Raw genomic sequence first — 26,064 nt, 5'->3', positions numbered from 1 at the left:
AGGAATGCTCGGGCTCACCTTCAAATGGAGTTTATCATAAATGCCACAGCATTATGCATACACATAGGTGGATTAGTGGTCTTCTGGGAATATAATTGCTGTTTACAGTAGTATAATTAGCTCATTTTCAGAAGGAGCTTCTTCACTGTAATAAGGAAAATTGAGATAAAGAAGGGGGCTGTTCATAAAAGCCTCAGCTGAGTCATGAACCAAAAATCTGAATAGTGACCATCTCTTTTGGAACATTGTCTTTGAAGTGCAGTTTGGATAAAGATTACTGAATTCAGGTTTCAGAGTTAAAGTATGCTCTTCCCTTTTAAAATCAGGATTCTTAGGATTACTTGAGTGTTTAGTCACTAAGAAATCTTGGAGATTTATGGAGTCTGGCAAACTGAAGGAAGCTGAAACAATAAGTAAAACACTCAGTTTTGCAACTCCGGTTTATAACATATTTTACTGGAAATGAAGTTCTAATGCCTCTCAGTGGAACAGTAGGGTTTATAAATACCAGTGTATGGGTGTTAAAGCTAAGAAATTTTAAACATTTTCCATGAACTGATATTCAAGTAACTCTTCAGTTATCCTTGCTGCTACTGAATCTGTTAAACATGACTGTGAATGCCTTGGTGAAGCACTGCTTGTGTTGTCTGTTACACAGGAGGCCCAGAATCTGATGGCTCTCACAAATGTGGATACTCCCCTGAAAGGAGGTCTCAATACTCCCTTGCATGAAAGTGACTTTTCAGGGGTAACACCACAGAAACAGGTTGTTCAGACTCCAAATACTGTGCTTTCCACACCTTTCAGGTAAACAGACTCCTTTTGTGATCGGTGCCTGGGTGGGCATGTGTCTGATTGGAGGTGGATGAACAGAGCAGATTTTGATGTGTAAAATACTATCATGATTAGAGCTTGAAAAGGAACTCACTTTTATTTCAAGCCCTTGTTGTACAAGTTTCTCCTTCTCTGTGTCTTCAGAAAGCTCAGCCATGTCCTCTTCATCTGTGTTCAGCTCACTGGAGTTTTGATCCAAAATGTGGCCTTCTGTGGTCTGGAGCAGTATAAATTATTCTGGGGTAATGCAGGAGTATAAATAGTAAGCTGGAGTGTTGTTCTGTATGTGGATCCTGGCCTTTCCAAAGTATTACCTTGGAATCAAAGATGTGGGAGGTCCCTCAGCCAAACCCACACTGAATTTTTGAAAAGCTGGAGTAAATATTTTATAAGCCATATATATCCAAAATAAAATATTTCTTATATTGCCAATCTAAATAGTACAGAATTGCTGGTTTAACTCTTACAGTGAACAAATACATATCCCACAAATGTCAAATACCATGCAGCTAAAACATGTTACAATTGGTACATTTTGTGTGTCAGGTTTTTCCATTTAGGTTCTAATTTTACTTGTATCATGTTAGTAGGAAAAGTGGAGAATGAAATAAAAAGGACCTTTATGGCAGCTTTTCCAAAGCAGCTTTATTTTTGTTCAGAAGCCCTGATCTTTTAATTAAAAAAAGTTCCAGCAGTGAGTGCTTTTTTTGAAGATCTGTTGGTGTCAGTGTGGTGCAAAATAAATGTAGAATTTGACCTGGGGTGATCTGGCTGTTGATTTGCGTTATTTTATATTTTAAAAAGTAGAGATGCTCTAATTTTGTTGTTTGGGATTTTTTATGGTGTGTTTTTAGCTTCTGAAGTTCAGATTTCCACATGTACATATGTTACTTTTGGGTCAACTTGGCTTGCTGGTAGAAATGCTCTGTCAGTGGGAAAATCCAAGTCCTTGAGTAGAGGGAGAAATTAATCAATCCGTGAAGTAACCCCTCATTCACGTGGTAGGTCATTGGGGTAGAGAACAATATTCCTTCCTAGTCTAGAGGAAAAGCAATCTGGCCCAACAAAATCTAAGACTTAATCCATGTTGCCTAACCACAGATGCTTAGAAGTAATTATTATAATGTAATTACTTCTTCAATAGTCAGTGAAAGCAAAGAGATATTTTAGGATGATCCATTCAGTTGCAGTGTGGGACAGCTGTTGGGCCAGATGATTTCAGAGCAAATGACTTGCCCAGGTGGTGGGGAAATCAGAGCTCTCAATTCAACCCTGGTTACTGTATCCCAAAAAAATGCCTGGTGACTGGATAAGCTCTTGTCTCAAAAGCAGCAATGGGAGTTTGTGTTGGTGGAGTTCCTGAAGCTTCTCTTGAAATGATGACGTGCCTAGATTTCAGCTTGACAGGACCTTGGTTGCACCTTGACAGGCTTAAACAATTTATTTTTAGTATTCTTGTAATTGCACTTCACAGTTTCACTGCCTCCCAAGAAAAACTCTAGACTGAATGTATAGACTGTGCTTATGTAACTTTTCAGACTTTTGTAAGTAGAGTTCTTTAGTAAAAAACTAATGACTAATTTCACTTCACTAGAACACCCTCTCAGGGGTCAGAGAGCTTAACTCCTCGAGGAGGACTGACTCCCAAACCTGCCCTTGGCACAACTCCTGGGAGAACTCCTCTGCGGGATAAACTGAACATCAACCCAGAAGAGGGAATGGCAGATTACAGTGACCCATCCTATGCAAAACAAATGGTGGGTAGTACTTAAGAAATGGAAATCTGTGCTCTGCTAATTTTCAGGTTTTTAGTTCTCATCTGCTGAAAATAATTTTATTTTATAATAAGTGTTATTGCTTCCACCTGTCTACGGGTCTGTCCTCATCACATAATAAAATACAGTCCATATTTAAAAGAACAGAAGTCTTGCCTCTTGGAATGGCTTTCAGTGTGCTCAGTAAACACACTAAAACTGTTTTTTGGAGAAGACATAGTTAAGTTTCCATCCTATTTCTATCTTTGAAGTTGAGCAGGAAATGCATCTTGAGCAAAGATTCATTTTTCTTGCAATCCTACACAATCCTCAAATTCCTCATCATCTTGACTTCCTGATTTACCTACAGGACCTTTACATCAGTCTGCCGTGTTGACAACACTGAGCTAAAGGAGTTTAATTTTTGCCATTAGGAGCCCTGGGGTTTGAGATGTTCAGAAATCTGAGTCCCATCCAGACTTTTTCATTACCTTTGGCAACAGATGTTTCCATTCTTGGAGATTCAGCCAGATGGGCCCTGCCAATTAGACATGGCATAAAAGGGCATTTACCTAATAGGTAGCACCTTGGGAACTCCTTTTATGTGGCTGATTCTGCAGCCTCAACTATAGCTTTGAATATCTCCCACCTGAGCTATTGGCAGTTTTCTTTTTGGCCTAGCTAAGATACCCTGTCCAAGTGTTTGCCATGTTCTCACAAAAATAACTCTTCAACTTCAAAATTCCAGAGCTCCTCTTAGCTTGAAGGAGAATATTTGATGTAGTTATACTCTTAGCCTTTTTACAGTATAGGGACTTTTTACTGCTAGAAGGGAAATTGAGGCTTCAAATCCATGGTGGAGTCCCCTGGTTTCCAGATCTGGTGCTTTCTGGCTTTGCAGCAGACTGAGGTGGAATAATTGGTGTGTTGTTACTGTCTGTTAATGGAGATGAGTGGAATCTGATTGTGCTGCACTCAGGGTATTGCACTGCACTCAGGATATGAATCCAGAAGGGAATGAATCCATCACATCTCTCTGCTCTTCCCACAGGAGAGGGAGTCTCGGGAGCACCTGCGCCTGGGGCTCATGGCCCTCCCTGCTCCAAAGAATGACTTTGAGATTGTTCTGCCTGAAAATGCAGAAAAGGAACTTGAAGAACATGAAGTAGATGAAACCTTTGTAGAAGATGCTGCTGATATAGAAGCCCGCAAGCAGGTCAGTGTGTGAGATGTGGATGGTGCTTTTTGTGTAAAATAAAATGTGTTCCTTGGATCGTTCCTGTTGTTTCACACCTGTTCAATGGAAGAGGTACAGCTTCTTCTACAGGATAGCAAAGTAAAATTTACCTGTTTTCTTTGCTGCTATCAGAGTATGCACACACAGAGGCCAAATCATTTTTCTCTCTAAATAACTTTCTTAATTTCTTAATGTTATGTATCACATCATTTTTATGCATGAAGTCCCTAAGAGTGCTTGTGTCCTACCTGCTGTGTTCGTCCCCCAGAAGATAAAAATTTAATTAAAAGCTTTTTTCTACAGTGGCACTTGCTTAATTTTAAGCACATAAGAACTGTGCTTTTTTTTCAGTTTCAAGTTATTCTCTCAAGGTTAAAAATTGCTGTTTGTGAAAGATTAGACAGGTATATACAAACTCAGGCAGGCTGGTAGCACACAGATAAAAATCTGCCATGCAGGGAATTGGCACCCTTGGCCACTACCAGAGGATTACCCAGACAGGCAATTTGTGAATGGGTCCCTGTTGTTTTGTTTTGGTTTAGAATCAAGGAATGCTGGATAAAGTACAAGCCTAAATTCTGCCAGTTAATTGGCTGTACTGGCCAGTAACCAGAGACACTTTAAATCTTTCTAAAAACAGCTCCTTTTCTATTTATTGCTAAGCCTAAATTTTGTGTTGCAGATGTCTTTCTATTATATACCTTATATAAATATACATTTTTTATAAAAATAAATGGGATTTTTGAGTCCAGAGAACTTTTTAACAATGGCTGTGCTTGACAAGTGAACAAAATATTTTAAAAAAGCCTATGCTTTGATCTTTAAATGGGATAAGCATTTGCCAGAATTTGATTCCTCATGTGTCCTATTTAGGGAGGAACATATTTTTTACATGTATTTGTATGTCATGTGCATACATGCCCTAATAAAAAGTCTGAATAAATACAAGCAGTGTATGTGTGTAGAATAGAGGAAAGAATCTGAGTTGTATCGTCATACGAGAGAAGAGCATCCTGCCTTCAAGAGAAGATGTGACATGCTGGGATTACAACATGGAAGATGTTGGTCATTGTTCCTGAAGTTCCTGACAGCACTGGCTTTTCATGTTATTTATTGCTTGAAAGTGTATTGTAAAGAGAACTCTCTCGTGTTTTTCCACTTTACAAGTAGTGTTTTAGTGAAATATGTGCTTTAAGTCATTGAAGATGAGAAACAGAGTCACAGCTGCTAATTTAAGAATCTTTCTTTTCCTGGTGGATTTAATGTCTGAAGAATTAGAGCAGCTGTCACACATAGAGAAATGTGTAAAGAACAAAATTTTTCTGCAGTTGAGATTGAAGGAGAATTTGATGCCTGGAAATGACTTTTGAAGATCTCTTTTCTGTTGGAGTTAATCTGCTGTGCTCTTCCCATTCATTTCAGAGGCAGTGAATTACGTTGTCATCACATTATTTAGCTCTGGCTTAGTAACACGAAGTCTGTATATACTGGAAGGAATCTTTGCTGCAATAATCAATTAGTTTTTATATCACATACATTCCTAGGCAGCATCTGATTGTGTTACAGTGGCTGGAGTAACACTTGGCTTGTCTGTTTAGGCTCTCCGAGAAGCAGAGCGTGCCAAGGAACTGAAGAGAATGCACAAAGCTGTGCAGAAGAATCTACCACGGCCCTCAGAAGTAAGTGGAGACAAAATTCACTGTTAAGGAACAAAAATTAAAAATAAAGGCTTTAACCATTATAGGAGGAAATACAGTCTAAGGAAATCATGAGAGAGTGAAATCTTTGACTATTCTGATTTTCAGGAAACTTCCCCAGCAGAGCTGTCATGTGGTATTTTGTCTGCACAGATGATGAGATTGCTGCATGTGTCACAAGGGTTTTGGCACCTCTGCTGTGGGGTTCAGCTGATACATAAAAGTTATACTTGAGTGGAGATACATGAATTTAATATTATCTTTGGTGTATATTATATTTACAAACTTTTTTTTATTCCTGGACAGGTTAATGAAACAATACTGAGGCCCTTAAACGTGGAACCACCCCTAACAGACTTGCAGAAAAGTGAAGAACTCATAAAGAAAGAGATGATTACCATGCTTCATTTTGATCTTTTACACCATCCATTTGGAGAACAGTTTACTGGTAAGAAAGGCAAAGGCCCAGGATTTGGAAGCAACAATGCAGAGCACATGGCTTACTTGGAACAAAATCCCTATGAGAAGTTCTCCAAAGAGGATCTCAAGAAGGTGAGAATTGTGTGGCCTGAGGGGACCTAAAGTCTCCTTAGGGCATAGTTCTGTAATATTGGGGAAAAAAGCCTACACAGAATTGAGTTTGGGAGATCTCCAGAGGGTTGTATGAAGGGCTGTAGTCATGCAGTTGTTGGGGTTGTAAAGACCTCTCAGATAATCAGGTTTGATCATTAACCCAGCACTGCCAAGCATTAAGTAAGGATAAGTTAATAAGTAAGGATGATTTAAGTGCACATTCTGCTTTCTGTGAGCTGATGTTAATCTGGGCTTTCAGCAGAATGATGAGGATGCTCTATTTGCCTATAGATGTTGTCAATGAGGTACAAATTTGAATGTGCTGTGGTTGCTTATCATTTTAAATAAGGCTAAGAGGAATAATACCCCAACAGTTACCAAATTCCACTTTGCCATTTCTGTAAACTGCTGTTAAATCATTGAGACATTAGCCAGGTGTGATACCCACCTTCTACTGCCTCTGAATTTTAATAATCCAGAATCACAAAGCATTTTCTTCAAAACAGTGCAGACTGAATAGGACAATGGTAGTCAGCTTGTACCTTGGAGCAGCAAATCAAGTTGCTTAATTGTGCTTGTCAAGCTCAGTCCAGGCAAGCTGTGCTGGTGCAGAGCCTGCTGGGCTGTGGCAGCTGATCATGCAGCCATACCTGGTCCAGAAGTGCTGAGCAGGCAGATTGGGCCCTGGCTGGCTGCAGTGAGTGGGCGGCCTGGGCACTGTGTCCTGTTTTGCATTGTAATCCCAAGTTAAACAGCAGCTCTGGACCAGGGTTCCAGTTCAGGGTGTTCATTTATTTAAACAGCTACAGATGTTGCCTTTTGCTGCCAAGTGACAGATAGGCAATTCTGTGGTTTAGCTCTTTCAAAGAGCTTCACCTGTGAAGCTGTGCCAATAACCTTTGACCAAATGCCTGCAGGAATAAAAATGAATGAAAAGAGCAAAATCACGTGCCACCAAGTTGTCTGTCTCTTTAGACTTGTCCTCTGACAATACCTGTTGTATCTCTGCACCTAAACTCCTTATTCCTTTAAGGTGACTCTAAAGATACACAAGCAGATTTTAAATCCATGTCCTTGACCATATCTGACCAATGAATGTAGAGCCTGAAAGGAGAAACACTGAACAGTATGTACTTCCAATATGCTGTGAAATGAAAAATTATACTTCAAGATCTCTTACCAGGAGACGTTAAAGATGGAAAATACAGTTAGATCATGAATTTCACTGCCCTGCCAGTGTCAGATTGTTCCCTTAGGAATGTTCTCCAAGTGCTTTCTCTGGTTGTTTTGAAGTGCAGCAAGAATCAGGTTTGCTATCACTTCCCTTAGAGACTATTACACGGTCCAGTAGTTTTTGTCTGGAAACTTTTCTTCAAAGTCCCTGGAAGTTTCGTCTCCTAACTGATGGGCAGAAGTTCTTTTGCATCCCTGCTCCTGCTTGCTCTCTAACATTCAGGACAATATTCCGTCTTGTCTAAAATCCAGTTCAAACCAGAAAATTTTCCTATCTCTGTGATCTCATCTGGACCTTGTTTATTTTGCTTTACTTCATTTGTTTTTAGAACATCTTCATCCTAAAACCCTTTCATAAAATACTCCTTTCTTTTCCTGATGTGCAGTTCTCTTTTGGGAAGGATTAGTAGTGGTGCTGGGCAAGGTGTGCTGAGCTCCTGGAGCTGGGAAGCACTTCTGGTGCCACAAGTAAATACCCTCAAGTAGTTCCTCACAGTGTGCTAATCTTGGCTAATTGAAATTTATTGTATTTAGCTTTGTCAGGTGTGGTTGTGTTACTCCTATTTTATCTGTCTTGACCATGAAGAACAAGTAATTAATTTTCTATTACCCAGTGTCTATGGAATCATCTAATCTGGTGATACCTGAATTTCTACCTGGTCAGTGTGCAATTACAAAACATAACATCTGCTTGTAGTAAGATAGCTACTGCTGATAGGGAAGTTACAATGCTGCACCTGTAAATGCTGTTGAAAGAGAGGAGATGGACATGTTCTTATGAACAATGAAGTCTAGACTGACAAAGATGCTTTAGTTTTTTTAGTTATTAATAAAATCAGAAGGATCTGTGTGCCTGTTTCGTTTTGCAGGCCAGTCTCTTTGTCAGAAATATTAAAGAGTTGTGAGACAAACAAGAATCTTTCAGTTCATTGTAAACTTTGTAAACTAAACTGGAAGCAGCAGAGTGCTCGTATCTCAGCAGTTCTTCAGCCACAGAACATGTTCATTTCAGTCAGAGTTGTGTTTCCTGCAGCAGAGCTTACGCAGCTCACCCAAGAATGTTTAGACTTGACTTTCCAGGTTGTGTGGAGAAGGGCAAGCAAAAGGAAATGAAAAGTGATTTTTGTTTCACAGGACAGCTGCTTCTGTCTGAACAATTCTCCCTCCCCTCAAGGTTCCTGCTTTTATCTCTGTTCTTGTGCAGCAAGATGAAGTACCTCGCTGTGCCACAGCTTTCATTAGCCACGCCAGAGTGATGTCAGGTTTGGCCAAATTATATAAAATGAGGGATAGTTGTGCTGTGAGGAGCCTTCTAGCCTGGGTTTCATTTGTAATCCACAGCATCTGTGTTCGATTTCATAGTTAGCTTAACCTGATGGTGAGCTTTGAGTATGAAAAGAAAAGCTGCCCCCATGAATTGCACACTGAAGGTTTGAAAAGAGAAATTTCCTTGTATCCTGTGTATTTTAACTGCATCTTCTCTCATCCTTTCCAACAGGCACAGGATCTACTGGCACAAGAGATGGAGGTGGTAAAGCAAGGAATGGGGCATGGAGAGCTGTCAAGTGAAGCTTATAACCAGGTGTGGGAAGAATGTTACAGCCAAGTGTTGTACCTGCCTGGACAGAGCCGCTACACAAGGGCTAACTTGGCCAGCAAAAAAGACAGGATAGAGTCACTTGAAAAGAGACTCGAGGTCAGTGTCACTTTTTTCTGCCTTTTGCACCTCCTTTTTTTTTGAGTTTCCTTGTGTTTTTTGGGTTTTTTTTCTTTGTAGAAGTTCAGTCAGGTCTTTTGAAGGGATTCATTTGAAAAGGTTGGTGGTTGAGGAATTTTCCTAGGGAGTTTATAGATGTTTTTGTGGTACTTAAATCACCTTCTCTAATCTTCCTCCTTACAATATCCCCACACAGAGTATTCCCACACAAAGTTTCTCTCTGCACTCATAGCTGTAGCACAGCTCATCCACTCCATTCTCTACTGGAGAGAAGGTCAGGTTCTGCTGTCTGTTAATTACATGTGGATTTTCTGATGTTTTCTTCATCTCTGCTGTGAGTGGATCAGATCTTTCTCAGTTTGCACTTGATTGTGGCCAGGATGAGGAGAAACCTCAGAGAAGGATGCTTAACAAAACCATCTCTGTGCCAAAGTTCCTCTCAAGTTCTCTTTCCAACTTAATTTTGGTTTCTGACTGACTATTACATACATGAAGGTTAGATAGTCTTGAATTCTTTCCAGGCTGGCATCTTCTTCCAGTTCCAGAGATTCCCTCCAAAAAAGAGAGCAAGGGATGTTTGTGATCCCATTTCACTTTCTTTGTCAGACCCTTTGACACTGATTTCCTTTACCTGTTCCTCTCTCTAGATTTTCCCCCAAACACGCCAAAAAAAAATCCAAAAATAGACAATGTTCATGATAACAAGTAAGCTGGTCTGAAACAGTTTTTTGCCACAGAACGTTTGTTCTGACTTGCAGTAAGTCATAAATGTTTTCTAAAATACTGCTTTAGCCTAAAAATCTCTCTAAATTATGCAAGAATCAGATTATTTTTTTTCCTATGGTAAAAGGAAACTTTGCAAAAAAAGTTTTTCTTTATTTAACATCAGCATAGCTACTGTTGCTAGAAGTAAACCTCCCCAGACAGCTGCTACCCCAGCAATAACTAGAGTCCAGAAAGGCTGAATTTTCACTTGATTCCTACGCATGAAATACAACGTGAGTGTGTGTTTTGTTAAGTCTGTCAGTCAAGGGCGTTGTCCAGGTGCAGCTCCCGCAGTTGTTCGCCCAGCTAACAGGCCAGGGGCAGTTCACCTGCGTGTATCCCGGTAGCAGGGGTTTAGTATGAACTCCAGAGCCCCTGTCGTGCTGCTGCTCACCCAGCAGAGAGCACCATTGCCCTGCCCAGCGCTGCCTGCCAGACTCTCACTTGCTCTGCTCTCCCAGACCCATGTGGGAGCTCAGCAGCAGCCTGGCCTAGCAGGCAGCGTGCCTGAAGTCAGAGGGCTGCACCTAATTGGTGTACAAATCCTTTTGAAATTTAAATATCTTAGGTCCAAAATGACATTAGAAGGGCATTATTAAAGTTGCAAACTCAAACAGTCCAAGTTAGGGAATGCACAAACAGCCTTAATTTGCCTGTGCATATGCTTTTTGAGACAGTCTTTAATTTCATGATTGCAGCCTAGTTTTTCCACAGACTCATTTACTGCACAGGGTGGATGGTACTTGCTTAATGAGTAGCTCTTGAATATTTTGTTTTCTCTTAATTGTTTGGTGTGTGGCCCTGTGCCTTTATCCTTTGCACTGTTTCTGCAGTCTAAATTGGTTACTTCTGTGTGGGCTTTCTTGTGCTGTTGATTTCTGTCATTCTCTTCTCAATATTTGAATGAGTAGTTGGTGGTGGAATGTGTATTAAGGATACTAAAGCAAAGTAAGGTCAAGTTGTCATTTATCAAACTAATGAATGTTTGTTCTAATTGGTCTTTGCTCTGCAGTCATAAGACAGTAACCCAGGAAGCAAAATACAAATCAGAGGTCTTGCCAAAAAAAAAAAAAAAGAAAAGGTTTTATTTTCTGCCAACATTGCATGGGACTCTGTGAAAGACACTTAACAAAATCCTGTTAGCTGTGTCCCATCAGGCTCAGGAAGGGGATCCTTCACCTCTGCTCAGCCCTGCTGAGGCACATCTGGGGTGCTCTGTCCAGTTCTGGGCTCCTCAGGACAACAGAGACATGGAGCTCCTGGAGTGGGTCCAGTGCTGAGTGGCAGAGATGATGGAGGGACTGGAGCATCTCCCTGATGAGGAAGGGCTGAGGGAGCTGGGGCTGTTCAGCCTGGAGAGGAGACGCAGCTGAGAGGGGCCCTCATCCCTGGGTGTCCCCGTGTGCAGGGAGGGTCAGAGCAGGGCCCAGGCTCTGCTCCAGGGCCCAGCAATGGCACCAGAGGAACGGGCAGGGACTGATCCCAGCAAGTTCCACCTGGACAGGAAACAGAACTTCTTTCCTGTGCAGTGACCGAGCACTGAACAGATTGTCCAGAGAGGCTGTGGGGTGTCCCTCACTGGAGATATTCCAGAACTGCCTGGACACAATCCTGTGCCCTGTGCTCTAGAATGACCCTGCTTGAGCAGGGAGGAGGCCCCAGATGAGCCACTGTGGTCCCTTCCAACCTGACCCATCCTGTGTCTGTTATCAGTCACTGCAGTCATGAGGCTCTGGCTAATGTAGCTACATCCCCTGGGAGCTCAGAGTGCTGCTGGATGAGACTCATGGCTTGGTGCAATTCCACACACAATCCTGCTCTCCCATTTTCCTGTGTTCCAAAATTCCACCCCAGTGGGGCCGGCAGAGCCCCATGCCTGCAGGTGCAGTGAGCACTGTGCTGCCTCTCGCAACTCACTGTTGTTGAGTGCAGGTGGACTCTGTGCAAAGTTAAATTTGACCTGAAAATCTCTCCCAAGTGTGTGCAAAATGCAGTTTAGTGCTCCTTTGTGGCTTGACCCTAAAAGGCCCTTCCTAAAAGGAAGATATATAGGTTTTTTAAGCATAGCTCACCTGCTGTATTGTTTCTTAAACAATAAATAAAAAGCATAGCAGTTTAATGAACAAATGAATATGCAATAAAAAAGCACAGATTTTTTTTCCCTACCCCATTCTCAGCAATGACAAAACCCACCTTCATTTTAATGTTTTTCTAATTAAAATTGTCTGAAAGCAATATCAGTTGAAATAGATATTTTAATGGGAAGTATCAGACAAGCTTAATGAAAAGCAGGGATGTTAGATCAGCTTTTGGTACCCCAAGTGCTTGCTTGTACTCTTTAGCTGTCTTTGTGAGAAGAGTAGAAACTGTGAAACAAAGTTTACCAGCAGCAGCAACTGATGTTGGTCAGTTTTGGGGGCTGCTTCTTCCCATTTATAGTGCACTAAGATTTTTAGAGGGAAAAAGCCACAAGAGTGTAGTGATATTTGGCACAGCTGCACATGGGGGAAGTCACTGTCTAATACTTCCATATGGGGCTGCTGACACCCTGCAGATCCTGTGCAGAAAAAACAAGCTGTTTCTGGGTCTGTCTTCATCACTTAGAGATTCCTGGCTGGATTGATGGTGTGGACACACACTCATCTTCCTCTAATTGTCCTGTTCTCACTGCCTGAGTGGTTTAGTGGTGGCATTCTATGTTGACATGACATTTATCTTTCTCAAATGGATGCTGATACCATAAACAGATTTGTGCTGTTATTGATGGACTTGAGGAGGCAAAGTGGAGCCGTTGTGGAGAGCTAATGTTTGGCTGGGTATCCTGTCCAGGCATCATCAGTAATGCACAGCTCATCAGTAGTTCTGATGTTGGAGTGTACTGCTGTGTATTATTAATACTTTTCATTGCTCTGTTTTGAGGGTTTTGGACTCCTTGAATGTGTTACTTTATGTGGGTTTAGAGTGTTAGAGGATTAGTATGTGAACTTTCTTGCATTACAGATGGGGAGTTCCAGGTCTATGCAGGTGAATCCCTGTGACCTCAGTATGTGGCTCTGGTACACCTTAGATTTGTGGAATTTTCTGATCTTTCCAGTAGCTTTAGAAATCCAGAGTATTTTTCCAAGGCTAGGCTACACTGCAGAGCAAGTGATTTCAGAAGTTGAAGTTTTCTGATGCTTGCAGTTGTGTTGAGTAATGGCTTCAGTTCTCTGCCATGCCTTTTGCTCCCTTCTCTTCCAAACAATACATTTACAAAGAAAAGCATTCCTACTAACATATGTTAAGCTGGGAACATTATAAGATGAAATGAGATAGTAAAGGCATCTCTTTAACAGCCTAGTTGCTTCCCTTTGTAGTTCACAACATAGAAACTTCCTGCCGTCTTTACTTTTCCTTTGAAGACAGTTAATAAAGTTGGCTTGCAGAATACAAATACTTTAATTAAAATTGTTGTAGTTAACATTATCATTTCAGTTGATTACTAAATTATAAATGCTATTGGAAGCCTGCAGGGAAAAAGTTCAAGATACACTGTGTATGCAAAATCTAGTAAATTAACTATTCTTTGCATTATCCAAGATACATCAAGGTGATGATTTATCAAAGTGTTGATGGTTGCTTTTAATGGCAGCCCAAGTCCTCTGAATTAATTCAGATTAAAACAACTTGCTTAGGTGGAGTTTTATAGGATACCTGGTACACTCTGCTGCAGGGTGTATCACTTTAGTTTATTGTAGATTATCTTTTAATTTCTCTCTAGTTTATGTGCTAAAGTTTGCAGTTTCTTTTGCATTTTCAGGTGTGCTGGTACTCAGAAAGCACCCATAGAAAATAAGAGATTTTATAGGACTAGGAACAGAGAAATTACTCACAAAATTAAAATATGGTAAAAATCCTGAGTAGCATTGCTTTTATGGTCACATGTTTTATTTTGTCCTAATGTCTTGTATTTGTGGAATACACTTCAGAGGATCACAGCAGAGAGGCATCAGGGGTCTTCACTGTCAGAGTGTTCAGAATCTGGTATGTGCTTTGAAATAAAGGTCAGCGTTGACAAAGCTCTCATTGCAAATGCCCTTGCACACCCTCACTGTCCAGAACTGAGTGCTGCAGGATCACCATGGAGCTTCTGCTGTACTGAGAGGGAGCCAGGCTCTTTGGCAGTTCCTCTATTGCTTGAGCTTCCACAACCTTGTCAGCCTCTGGAAGAGGCCAGTGCAGGCATTCTGGTTGTGCAGGAGTGGTGTTTGGAGGCACTTACACTGTGCTGGCTGCCCTGTGACCTCACCAGACACTGCAGTGACCTCTGTTTGCTTGTGGTTTATCAAAGCTCTTGGCCTCTGGTGGGTGTTGCTGTCTGTTTTTCCTTCCCCAATGAGTGATAGAGAGTTTCCAAAAAAGTTTAGTAAAAATAAATTACTCATTTTTCATCATGAACTATGCTCTTCTAGACGTGTTTCTGCTGTGATTGAGATAGGATCCTTGAATCATTAAATTTGGAAGACCTCTAAGATCACCAAGTCAGCCATTAACCTTATACCACCATCTTGTTCACCTCTAAAGCATGTCCTCAAGTGCCATATCCACACATTTTTTGAACAGTTATAGGGATGGGGACTCCACCACTCCCCTGTTCAGCCTGTTCCAATGCTTGGCAACCCTTTCCATAACAATTCTTTTCCTAATATCCAGTGTAAACCACCTCTGATGCAATTTGAAGCCATTTCCTCTCATCCTCTCATTTGTTGTTACCTGGGAGAAGAGACTGACACCCACCTCAGTACAACCTCCTTTCTTTGTAGGGAGCATACATAGGTATCACTCATAAAACTGCTGGTCTTAGAAGCTGTTCTCAAATAAAAGATCTTCAAAGTGAACTTTAATGTCGTGGCTGTAGGTCAGCAATGACTACTGACTTGCACAGTAACTTTCCTAGATTATTCTAGTGCTAGTTGGATGCTGTGAGCCCCTGTAGGAACACTTGCTTTTCATATACCCTGTATTGTTTTTACTCAGCAGTCACACTGACTCATGGTGTTTGAAGACAAGTCATTATAATTTGTGGAATATACTTCAGGGGGAGCATGCTCTTGGGTCATTAGATTTGGCTGTGAGTAGAGAGAACAGTGTTCTGCAGATACCAGTAAGTCATAATGGTACATGATCTACGTGACAAAGTACAATATAGGAGTTTATCTGGGGCTCCCCTATTAAACTGGGAAAAGGCAGCTTTATATTGCTATGCAAGCTCTGAACATCTGGTTTAGTTTCAGTTGGGAAGCTGTAGCTGCTTACCAGCAATGCCTTAAATTGAGTATTTTTTTAAAGTGAATTTTTCCATAAAAAACGTAGTGTGATCCCAGTCAATTAGAATTAATTTCTTCTTTTTCATGTCTTACCAGCTACAAGCTCTGTCTCTCTTTGACTGCTCTGATCCTGATCAGCCCCTTTACTTCATGATCCTCATTCTTCCTCGTACATTAAGTAGAGCACCTTACGGGAGGTGAGGTGTTCAAGGCCAGCTTGGGCTTGGACTTGGTCTTGGAACAGTCTGGTGTAGTGGAAGGGGTTCCTGCCCATGGCTGGAGGGTTGGAATGATTTGATCTTTAAGGTCCTTTCCAACCCAACCCATTCTCTGATTCCGTGATCTTTAGTGCCACAGCAGAAATGTGAAATTGTGTCAAGCCCATGAAGTGGTTTTGGTCAATGAGCTGAGCTAATGTTTAATTGATTGAGGCCTTACTGTTCTACACTGGACATGCAATTTTGGTTTGATACTAACTCCAAGCCTCAGTTTCCAAGAGCTGACTTATATTTTACTAACTTGGGGGTAACTCAGGCAGGGCTCTACAGGGAGTTTTGCCTGGTCAAACTCTAGACAAATAGAACAGTGTTTCAAGCCAAAATTGGAGAATTTTGTCCAAGAACTTGGAACTGAAAAAGCATTTTGAAGTAGAGAAATTAATGACTTTTTTTTTTTAAAGTATGCTATTGTTGAGTGCACCATAAGCTCGTAAGGGCAGATGATCTCAGCATGGCCAGAGGATTCTGTAGTGTGGGGGTTCTTGTTGTCCCTGGAGTGGTTGGAAATGCCTGGCCTGGAGCACAAGCTGCTGTTGAGCTGAGCACTCTCACTGCAGACACTGCAGCTGAGCCGGCATGAGCCAAGCTCTCAAACCTGCCATTTCAATTAAGTCAATCCATCTCCTGCCAGCAGAACTGAATTTGGGAGGGCCACGTGTGGGTCTGAGGTGAGGAAGGAAGTTACAGTAAGGTTTAGAGTAGTCCCATGTATGTTCCAGGAGTGCTCTGCTCAGCCGGCGTGGCTGAAGCTGGCAGAGGATTTCTGTGCACAAGCGAGGCAGCTTTGTGATGATGTTGATTCTCCAAGGTCACGGAACAGGTTGGTTTACTTTGACTGTGCCTCTGCTCTGAACATGTGGCAGTTTTTCTTCCATGTTTGTTTAATCCATCCAGCATGATTAGGAAGATCAATTAAAAGACAAGAGAGCTTAATGCTGTTCAGGGATTACCAAAAGCTCCACATTAAAGGGAAGGAAAACAAACCAGTCAGTACAGCGAAAAACCCTTGGAACTGAGGAGGGGTGTCCTCAGTAGACCTGGTGAGATGAGAATTCTGAAAATGAAGTTTTTAAGGCAATTGAGCTCTTCCTTCCTCACGGTCAGTTTTTCTTAAATCTTTCCCAGTGATGTTTGTTCTCATAAGGAATCCTTCTCTGTCCTTCGTTGTCCTTAGTTAAACCTTACAACTAACATCTAAAATTTCCTTCCCAATTTAAGTCCCTCTTCCTTTCTCAGTAGCAGTAAGAACAGATGAATTTTTCACAATTAACTTTGGGATATTTAAAGCAGGGTGTCTTTTTTTTTCTCTTTTTTTGTTCAGCAGAGGAAAAACAAATCAAACAAACCCTGGTTTTACAGTCAGTCTCCCTTTTCTAGATCATGTTTTATAAACCTCTGGTTATATCTGTTGCTCTTTTGGCTCTTTTGTCTGCTGCTTGTTTTGGTTTCTCTCCCTTGGTTCTATAGTGCAGTACTGAAAACTGAACACCACTTTAGAGTCATGAGGGAAGCTTTTACATTGGAGATTTGGGATGGGATGAAGCTCTCACACTTGCCTTAACATCATATATCATGTTACCCCCTGTCTGTACATGCTGTTCTCATTTTGCTGTTGCTGGTATAAAAGTCAGCAGAACCAAAGCTGACCAAGGAACAGTACAAAATAAATAAGTGGAGAAATCTTTCAAATGTCTTTGCTCTTTCTGTTAGGTTCAGGGGGAAATGGTTGTCAGATTTTACTCAAATCTATTTCTTTGCTTTAAGCAAATAATGTAGACTACTGTTTAAACACACCTCTTCATAACTGCTTGGAATTTTTAGCTTGGTATCTGAGCCTTAAAATTTTATGAAGCTTGAACTGAAATTATATGCAGTTTTTGGCACTAATGCAGCAGTCAGCAATTTTTAATAAATAGTATTTGTTACAAAAGCTGAGACCTCCTTTTGACCTTCTCATAGTAGGTTCTAAAATTTTGTAGTTGGGAGGGAGGGGAAAAGGTGGTGAGTGTTCACATTTCTCCTTAAGCAGAGAAGGAAGAAAGGGCTGTTATTTCTGGTTTTAGAAACTTGGGAGGCTTTTTTCTTTTCTATTTCTTGGTTTTGTCTTTTCACAGCAGTGAGGCCTGTGATAATCCAAGATGGGACAAGGAACTGAATAGAAAAGCAATATAGGAAGATGTAACCTAAGGAGCTCTAGTAGTTAAGAGTCCGATATCCAGACCAACTCAGAAATATTAAGTCAAATCCTCTGAAAATTTCAAATAATCAGGGACTGGTGCTGTAATAAGTATTAGACTTGAACTGTCTTTGTTAGAAGCTTTAAATTTTAAAATGCTTTATTGTATCGAACACCTTAAGATAGTACACACTTGGGGTGGGATTGATCTACCTGGTCTTGGATAACAGTGTCTAAACAGACAGTTTGTGCTCCCATCACCATCAGTGAAGAGCCCTTCATGAGGTGTTTAATCTTGTCCCAAGGCTCTGGATCAGATGAGCCATGCCCTGGAGTTGCCAGTTTCTCTCCTGATGACAGAAAGATCTCCTGTGACAAACTCAGATGTTGATGTCTAAAGCCAAGCAAAGTGAATCCCACCTGAAGAGTGTAAAAGTGCGAGACCAAGCCAGTACTGCCACTGCTGCTGGTACTTGGAGCATGAGGATAATTCCGGGCTTGTGACTACAGTGCCCTGATCCAGTCTCTTTTGTGTATGGTGGGGGTAGTGCTGATAACTGTATTTATGCCCTCAGGTACTGAGTGTTTCACATTTTATGGGAAAATTAGGTGGTTGAGAGATCGTGGAATCACAGAATAGTTTGGCTTGAAGGGATCTTCAAGGTCAGCTCATTCCAACCCCCTGCCATGGGCAGGGACACCTTCCACCAGCCCAGGTTGCCCAGAGCTCCATTCATCCTGGTGTTGGACACTTCACGGATGGGACAGACACATCTCTGGGCAACCTGTGCCAGGGCCTCACCACCCTCACAGTAAAGAATAAGATCTTCACTCAGGATGACAGAAGAGTGGAACTTCTCTAAATGGTCTTTTTTAGCCTGCTCTGAAGAGTGACATTATGATGGGAGTTTCATTTCATACCAGCCATACTCTACATTGTCTGTAATGCTGGGAGTAGTATGGACAGTTGATCTTTGTTACATTAGGCCTCTGTTACAAACAAAATTCTGTTTGCCTGTGCATCCATCTATTCCATGATCTCTAAATGTCAGTGGTGCTCAGCGCACATTTTTCATCCAAGGAACAGTAATTGGAAAATAGTTCATTGGCCGCACAGCTGTATTTGTTGTTGCAGTAATAGCATATTATTTACCAATGAAGACATTTAAAGCTTTCATACTTTTCCATCAGAGAGTATCCTCACAAATCCCTAATCTATTTATTTAATTTTCTCTAGATTTATATAAATATTGAAAAAGAGGCGCCTTTCTGTATGCTTAAAGCACCTTGGGCATAGCTTAAGTCTACATTGCCAGCAGAGTTTGAAAAGCATAGCAGTCTGCATGGCTCTCCCCAGGAGCAAACTAGACAGCTCAGAAAGTCAAATTTCTCTTTCACTCACCCATTAACAGTTTGCTCCCTTGACCATTCACTTTGTTTATCTCTGCACCACCAACTAAAACTGTTCTAAATGAGTGAATAAATTGTTAAGGAGTAGGAGGGCACGTTACAGAAACCTGCAGCTGTGTAAGAGAGGGTACTTCAGTACAGTTGGAAGGCTGATGAAATGCACTTTGCAGTAGCTTGGTGTGTGAGACTGTGATGGCTGACTGTAGTTATCTCTGTGAAGGGCAGATCCCTCTTCAGTAGTTCCTCCCCAAAGGAGTTCTGTTTCATTAGTAATAAATGATATATTGAGTAATTGTAGCAATGAAAACGTGCTGCATTTTGGTTGATTATTGGTAAATTCTTTGTATGTGAGAACATTCACCAGTAAAGCTTTGATTTTTAAAGATACGAGGCAAGGATTGGTGACTCAGACACTGTGGTTCTGAATTAGTCTTTTATATTTTAATACTTGAGAAACTTTCATATCATATTTCATGTTTTGCACTAATATATCATTAAGTCTGGCAAAAATCAAAATATGAGAAGTTCAGCTTTTTCTTGAGCTTGGCATTCTTCACACAGTCCTTTCTAATTTTGTTGGGGTTTTTTTAAGGAAGTAGCATTAAAAAAGCCTCAACAAGGAACCCTATGTCCCTGTTCAGAGATGTGAGCTGTTGCACCTCTCCGCAGTTGTGCTCAGTGGTGGAGGCCTTTGTTCCTTCTTGGTTTCATAGGATCATAGAATGGTCTGGCTGGAAGACACTGTAAAAATCATCTCATTCCACTGCCTGCCATGGCAGAGACACCTTCCATATCCCAGGTTGCTCCAAGCCCTGTCCAACATAAACTTGAACTCTTTCAGGGATGGGGCAGCCACAGCTTTTCTGGGCAGCCTGTGCCAGGGTCTCCCCATCCTCACAGGGAACAATTTCTTCCAAATATTTTATGTAATTTAATATTCATCTTTAGGCCATTTGTGATTAGGATTCAGTGTTAAAGATTTCTTTGATGCCTTTAAAAATTCTGATTTCATTCTTTTAGTGCTCATATAATTTTACCCCAGGTGGAAAAATACACAAAGACTTCTGTTACCTTTGGTATTTATAAATGTTTCATACAACATTTATAGCAAATTAACACAAATATGTTCAGTTATTGGTGTTGTGTCCCAGTTGACAGAATTTTGTAATTTGTGTCACTTGTCTGTTTATGGATTTTGTCTGGATTACAATTTTAGAGATGTATTATGTCTATTGTAATGATTTTAACCCAGAGGTCTAGATAGTTGTAAAATGTGAAGTATGATTATTTTAATAGAAATCAAAGAACTTGATCAACTCAACACCAGTCCACAGATACATTTTTACTTTTTTCCTCCCCTCTTGACTTTTGAATTCTGGGTAACTAAAACAACTCTTGGCTTCCTTCTGGCAGATCAACAGAGGCCACATGACCACTGAAGCCAAGAGGGCTGCCAAGATGGAGAAGAAGCTGAAGATCCTTCTTGGGGGTTACCAGTCTCGAGCAATGGGGCTCATCAAGCAGCTGAACGATCTGTGGGACCAGATCGAGCAGGCCCACCTGGAGCTGCGCACCTTTGAGGAGCTGAAGAAGCACGAGGATGCTGCCATCCCTCGAAGACTGGAGGTGAGATTCCAAAATCCAGTACCTGAGGTCACACACAGGCACCTCATGGCAAAGATGTTTTTACAAGGCACGAGCTCTGACCTGTAGGAGTGACGGGGGGTAGGACAGTCGGGATGGACAGAGATGAGAGATCTCTGAAGCCAGGTCATGGAACTTGGGGTTTATTGCAAAGGGCCTGGGTGCAGGGCCCTGTTGGGAGCTGCCAGCCACGGCTCAGAGCAGGCCCAAGAGAAGTAAAGAGAGTGGTAAAGAGGATGAGAGGGGAGAGAGGATAAGAGGGTAAGACAGCGAGGTTCCCAAAACAGTACAATAAGCCTTCTTCTGTGTTGAATATTCTAATTCTCACTAACCAATCTAGTACAAGATACAAATCCTATAGCATTTACATACAGCCTATAAGAATCATTGCATTACCATACTGTGTTACATTTTAAACCCTAAAAACTCCTCTTTGGACCCCTTCTGCTAAGCTGGCAGGGTCTGCTTGAACCCTTGGACCTGGCTGCAAGCAGAGGATATTGTTTCATCAAAAGGGGATTACCTTCAGCCAGCCATGCCATTGTTTTCCAGTTGTTCAGTAATTAAGGCTTGGTATCTCACAGCTTGCTTTCATTTCAATCTCGCTTATCGTTTCTGTATTCTCAAAATCTTTTGCCAGGCAATCATATTTATAAGGCTTTCCTGTTTCATCTTCCCCAACACTGACCTTGACAGCCCAAGTTGGTATCAAGTTTTTAATGCCCTCTTAAAATTACACTTTTAGCTGTTACCAGATTCATCTGTCTTTTACTTCAATATCAGCGATTCTGTGATACACATATTAGAGGCTGGGACTAATCTGGCAGTGTGTTCTTTAACTTTGGGGTTTTTTTATTTCCTTGTGTGGTTTATTTTATAAGTCTTCTGCAATGCGTATCAGCACAAGTTCCATCTCTCTCTTGATTTGGTTTGTTTCAGTTTTAATTACTCTTAGAGCTTTGGGTAAGTGTAAAACTTGCCTAAAATCTCCTTCTTCCTTAAAAGACAGCAGACTAAATGCTGGTATATACCTGAAATCACTACCTTGGAGCCACTTTTCTTAGTTTAAGGATCTCCAGGATATTCTCCTTTTATTCAGCTAATGAGACAGCCCTTAATCAAGACTCAGTCCTAGGTTTGAACCAGCACCAGCCTTTCTTTCCAAGGAATAGGTGTTCACCTGAGCACAATTTTTATTGTAATGTGATTTTCCTCCAGAACAGAGGTTTTCATTGAGGTTTAGATATTCTCAACCACTTGCTAAAAAAAGATAAAATTCATCAGTTCTTAAAACTGATTTTGTGAAGATGATTTAGATAATGCTGATAGATGTGTCTACAAACTCAGAAGTGATTAATTGATTTACTGAAAGATAACAGTTAAAACATATTAAATCACTTGATAACTGCTAATAGCACCTGTTTTTAGTAAATGGCAAGGTTCCAATTTGAAATCTCTCCTTTTGAAGCATTTGATCTTAGCTGCTGTCAAAAACAGGGTGAGCTACCTGACATTTGAAGTAAGATAACTGTGATTCTTAATACTCTACATCCACTGCTCTGTTTTACATTTATATTTAAAGTAAGTAATTTCAGCAATGTTCTGTCTTAATTTTGAGCTCTTCCTCTGGAGGAACTAAAATACAGCCTTTGGTAATGATCTTCATGGGTGTGACTGGTGGAAAACTGACTGGTTGTTTACTGATGTTTTCCTTACAGTGTCTGAAGGAAGATGTGCAGCGACAGCAGGAGAGAGAAAAGGAGCTCCAGCAGAGATTTGCTGACTTCATGTTGGATAAAGAGACTTTTCAAGCAAAGTATTAAAGCACAAAATTCCATCTGTCACTGATGTAACATTTCTAAAGTGTGCAGATACTTCTCCAGCAGCTTTTGCCAGCAGTTGCAGAAATCGAGTGTAGTCTGCTGTTTCCATCTTGTCAAGTTTTGTTCCTTCAATGGACTATTCCAAATGCTCTAGGTATGAATAGCTCTGGCCAGTGTTAAAAATGGGATTGAAATGTCCAAAATTTTATTGAAAGAAAAGAAAAATCACTCTGGTATGATTTCAGCCATGTCTTCATTTGCTAGGGTTATCACGTTATTCCTAGTGTTTTACCAGTCTTAAGACCTGTAAGATACATGCAGAATAATGTCTTTTGAATAAATCTGGAATGTTAAAAAACAATGAAGTAATAATGTCTGTCTTTTAACTAAAATTGAATCTTCACCTACCCCAGCCCTCATTTGTTTTTCTGATCTTCCCTTCCCCCTGCTGCTGCCTTTATTTTCCATGTCTGATTTGTAATAGGAATTACTTGTGCAGGATAGTTGATGTACAGATAATAAATACTATGTTCCCAGCTCTTCTCTGTGCCTGTGAATAAACACTCCCAGCTTTAGCTATGTGCTGTAATGGTCCTACTGGCATAATCTCCCCATCCTGGACCCATGCAGGGATAAATTTTATAAAGACACCCAGCATGGCCTAATGCCTAATGGAACCATAGATTTCAGTAGAAAATGCACTGTTAAATTTTCTAAGTATTAATTTTTATAAATCATCTGCTGCTTTGTTGCCCATGGTGTGAGGTAGGAAAGAAGCTCTGCGTTTTCTCCTCCTTTCACCAGATCCCAACAGGATGAAAGTGTCTTATTGCTTTGTCTTGAAGGGTAAGGAAGGATAGAATTAGAGAAAGGTGGGAATGTGCCTAGACTTTGGGGTTTTTGAGCTATAGCTTGTGGAAAAGCACAGGGAAGAAGGCAAAACTGTTGTTAACAGCACAAAATTCAGCAATTAAATACATCCAGCAACACGCGTTGTGTAATTTTGTTTGGATATATTTGGAATTTAGATGGGGATTTTGCTGTCTGGAATTTTACCAGATTGCAGTGTCACTTTGCTTAGGCCTTGGAAATGTTACTGGGGAACACTGTCAGGGCTGTGCCTGTGTAGCTCTGTCAATGCCATCCATGGAGATTAATGATTATCAGATTTTTTAAATGTAACCTGGGTGAGTCCTGCTGTCAATGACAGGAGTAGGGACACAGCCAGCCTTGGAATAGCTTTCCCTTTACTCACCAGGACATCATTCTTCTGAAGTATTAATGCAATTATAGACTACATTCTTCTAGAAATGTGTTAAATATTTAACTAAGCCAGAACACATCTGGAATGAAGTATTAAGCATCAATCTTGTAGCATATGGGGTATTTTAGCTCAAATGGTTATACCCAAAAGGAAAAATCATGGCATATCATGTCAGTTCTTGTGGTTGTGTGGTAGCTGGAGATATTAACAGAGAAACCCTTGTAGGTTTACCAATACCACAACTACAATTGTTTCTTTTCTTTTTAGGGCTGCAGCAGAGCCTCTTTGATGTGCCCTGTATTTTTGACAGCTTTGGAGCTAGACAGGTATTCAAACTCTGCCTCAAATTGTTTAAATGAAAAATTCAGAAGGACTGATCAGTCACAAAATACTTTTCTTTCTTGAAATGTATGCAATTAACCAGTCATTAATTGCAGCAGGCACGAGGTGGTTATATTTGAGAAGTACCTGCAGGAGGTTTGCTCAGTGTTTCTGAAGTACACAACACTTAAGCAAGTTCACAGTTTTCCCTGTCTTTTGTCAAGAGTTTTTGTCCTGAAGTTTCTATCTCAGTAATGAAAGAAAACTATTAATAAAGTCTCTTTCCTTACTTAGAGCTTGGCTGTGCCCTGCTTTAGCTTTTTACCTGCCCTCAGCTGCCTGCTCTAGGGCAGCCAGTCATAGATCTGCTGAAATTACCCCAAAACCTCCACACAGGGTGCTCTGTGCATTTGTTGGTTCCAGAATGGTGTGAATGGAGCAGCAGAGCCTGGATAAAACATCCTGAGATCATTCAGGTGTGGGTTCTTAAACTGGAGTGCTCAGGAAATGTGTCCAAGCAAATTTGGATGCTGGTGGATGCCAGTGCTTCCAGCTGCAGGTGATGATGGAGCTTGGGCTTGCCAGGTCTGTTTCTTGGGCTTTGGCCCAGTTTATGTCCTGAACAGCACTCCCTGTCTAAATGGCTCTGTAGCTAAATGCAGATGTTTGTTGGACACAAGAGTGACCAGCACACCTTGACAACAAATTTTTATTTTAAAATTCTGAAGCTGGCCACTGATTTGATCTTTGTTTCCAGGAACAATAATAAGTATAACCATAAACAATGGAAACTTGTGAACATTTCACTACAGTGGGGAAGCTCTAACCTGTGTGACAGAGGTGGGATGGGGGCTGTGCTGTGTGTGTTAACAATTATTTTGAGAATTATTTAACATTCTCCCCGAGAAATTCCTCCATTTCCATTCAGCATGCCAAAATATATCTGCAAGCCTTTAAATAATTTCAGCTGATGATTTTCCTCCCTTCCTGGAATCAGACTTGGCATTTATGTATTGGATCAATCCCATAGCTGGAGCGTGCTTCAAAGTCCATGGAGTTGATAAGGCTGTCATTTACTTCAATTGACTTGGATTCCAGTACCTGGGAAAGCCAAAGGGATTAAATTATAACAGCTGGGTGTCTCATCCATACACAACAGATAACAGAGATCCTGAGCTCGGGGCAAGGGGGAGACTCCTCAGAGGCAAAGGAGCTTCCCTGTGAGAAATCCAACAGAGCTGAAGCCAGCTCTTCCAAACCTGGCAAATCTCCAAAGAAAAAAAGCACTGTGTAACACTGTAATTAGTCACGGCAGCCAGCGGTGGCCAAGACACACCAGAGCTCTCTGGCTGCCTTAAAAAGACACTTCCAGTGCCAACAGGAGCGTCTTTGCCTGTTGCTGCTTGTTTGCCTTTTGCACCCTTGTTTGCTGAGACAAGCATTGGGGCAGCACATTTGGGTTAAAATATGCTCATCCAGCTTGATTGTTCAATCCCCTGCACAGGGCAGATGAGACTTGGGCCACATTTCCAGGTAGGAAGTGCAAATGAAGGTGGAAGTGGGGCAGAATAGTGTCCAAAGAGGGTCTGGAGCACAAGGGAGCAGCTGAGGGAGCTGGGGGGGCTCAGCCTGGTGAAAAGGAGGCTCAGGGGGGACTTCCTGGCTCTCCACAACTCCCTGGCAGGAGGAGGCAGCCAGGTGGTGGTCAGGCTCTTCTCCCTGGTAACCAGTGATAGGGCAAGAGGAAATAGCCTCAAATTACACCAAGAAGGGCTAACTTGGATATTGGAATAAATTTCTTCATTGAAAGGGTGATCAGGCATTGGAATGGGCTGCACAGTGAAGCAGAGCAGTGACCACCCCTGGAAGTGTTCAAAAACCAAGTTCATGTGGTGCTTAGAGACCGGGTTTAGCTTTGGGCTTGGCAGTGCTGGGTTAATGTTTGTACTCGATGATCTTAGAGGTCTTTTCCGACCTTAATGATTCTGTGATTGCTTCTGCCAGAGGATGTCCCACTTCATTGTCTGCCTAA

The 26,064-nt window shown here is 41.2% G+C and overlaps 1 protein-coding gene across 1 annotated transcript in view; it reads left to right on the top strand.

Moving 5' to 3' along the window:
* The window catches only part of CDC5L (cell division cycle 5 like), a 28,331-nt gene extending 5,480 nt beyond the window's left edge, over window positions 1–22,851 (top strand). Inside the window, exons 8-15 of the mRNA XM_014308627.1 lie at window positions 659–807; window positions 2,429–2,591; window positions 3,640–3,804; window positions 5,424–5,504; window positions 5,829–6,074; window positions 8,827–9,024; window positions 20,394–20,606; window positions 22,343–22,851. Of these exons, the coding sequence (XP_014164102.1) occupies window positions 659–807; window positions 2,429–2,591; window positions 3,640–3,804; window positions 5,424–5,504; window positions 5,829–6,074; window positions 8,827–9,024; window positions 20,394–20,606; window positions 22,343–22,447 (1,320 nt within the window). The 3' untranslated portion in view covers window positions 22,448–22,851. The remainder of the gene's footprint in view (window positions 1–658; window positions 808–2,428; window positions 2,592–3,639; window positions 3,805–5,423; window positions 5,505–5,828; window positions 6,075–8,826; window positions 9,025–20,393; window positions 20,607–22,342) is intronic.
* The last annotated feature ends 3,213 nt before the right edge of the window (window positions 22,852–26,064 follow it).

Source organism: Geospiza fortis, unplaced genomic scaffold (assembly GCF_000277835.1).
Source record: "Geospiza fortis unplaced genomic scaffold, GeoFor_1.0 scaffold106, whole genome shotgun sequence".
NCBI classification, from domain to species: domain Eukaryota; kingdom Metazoa; phylum Chordata; class Aves; order Passeriformes; family Thraupidae; genus Geospiza; species Geospiza fortis.
The sequence above is the reverse complement of the archived record's forward strand: the minus strand, read 5'-3'. Positions and strand labels throughout refer to the sequence as shown.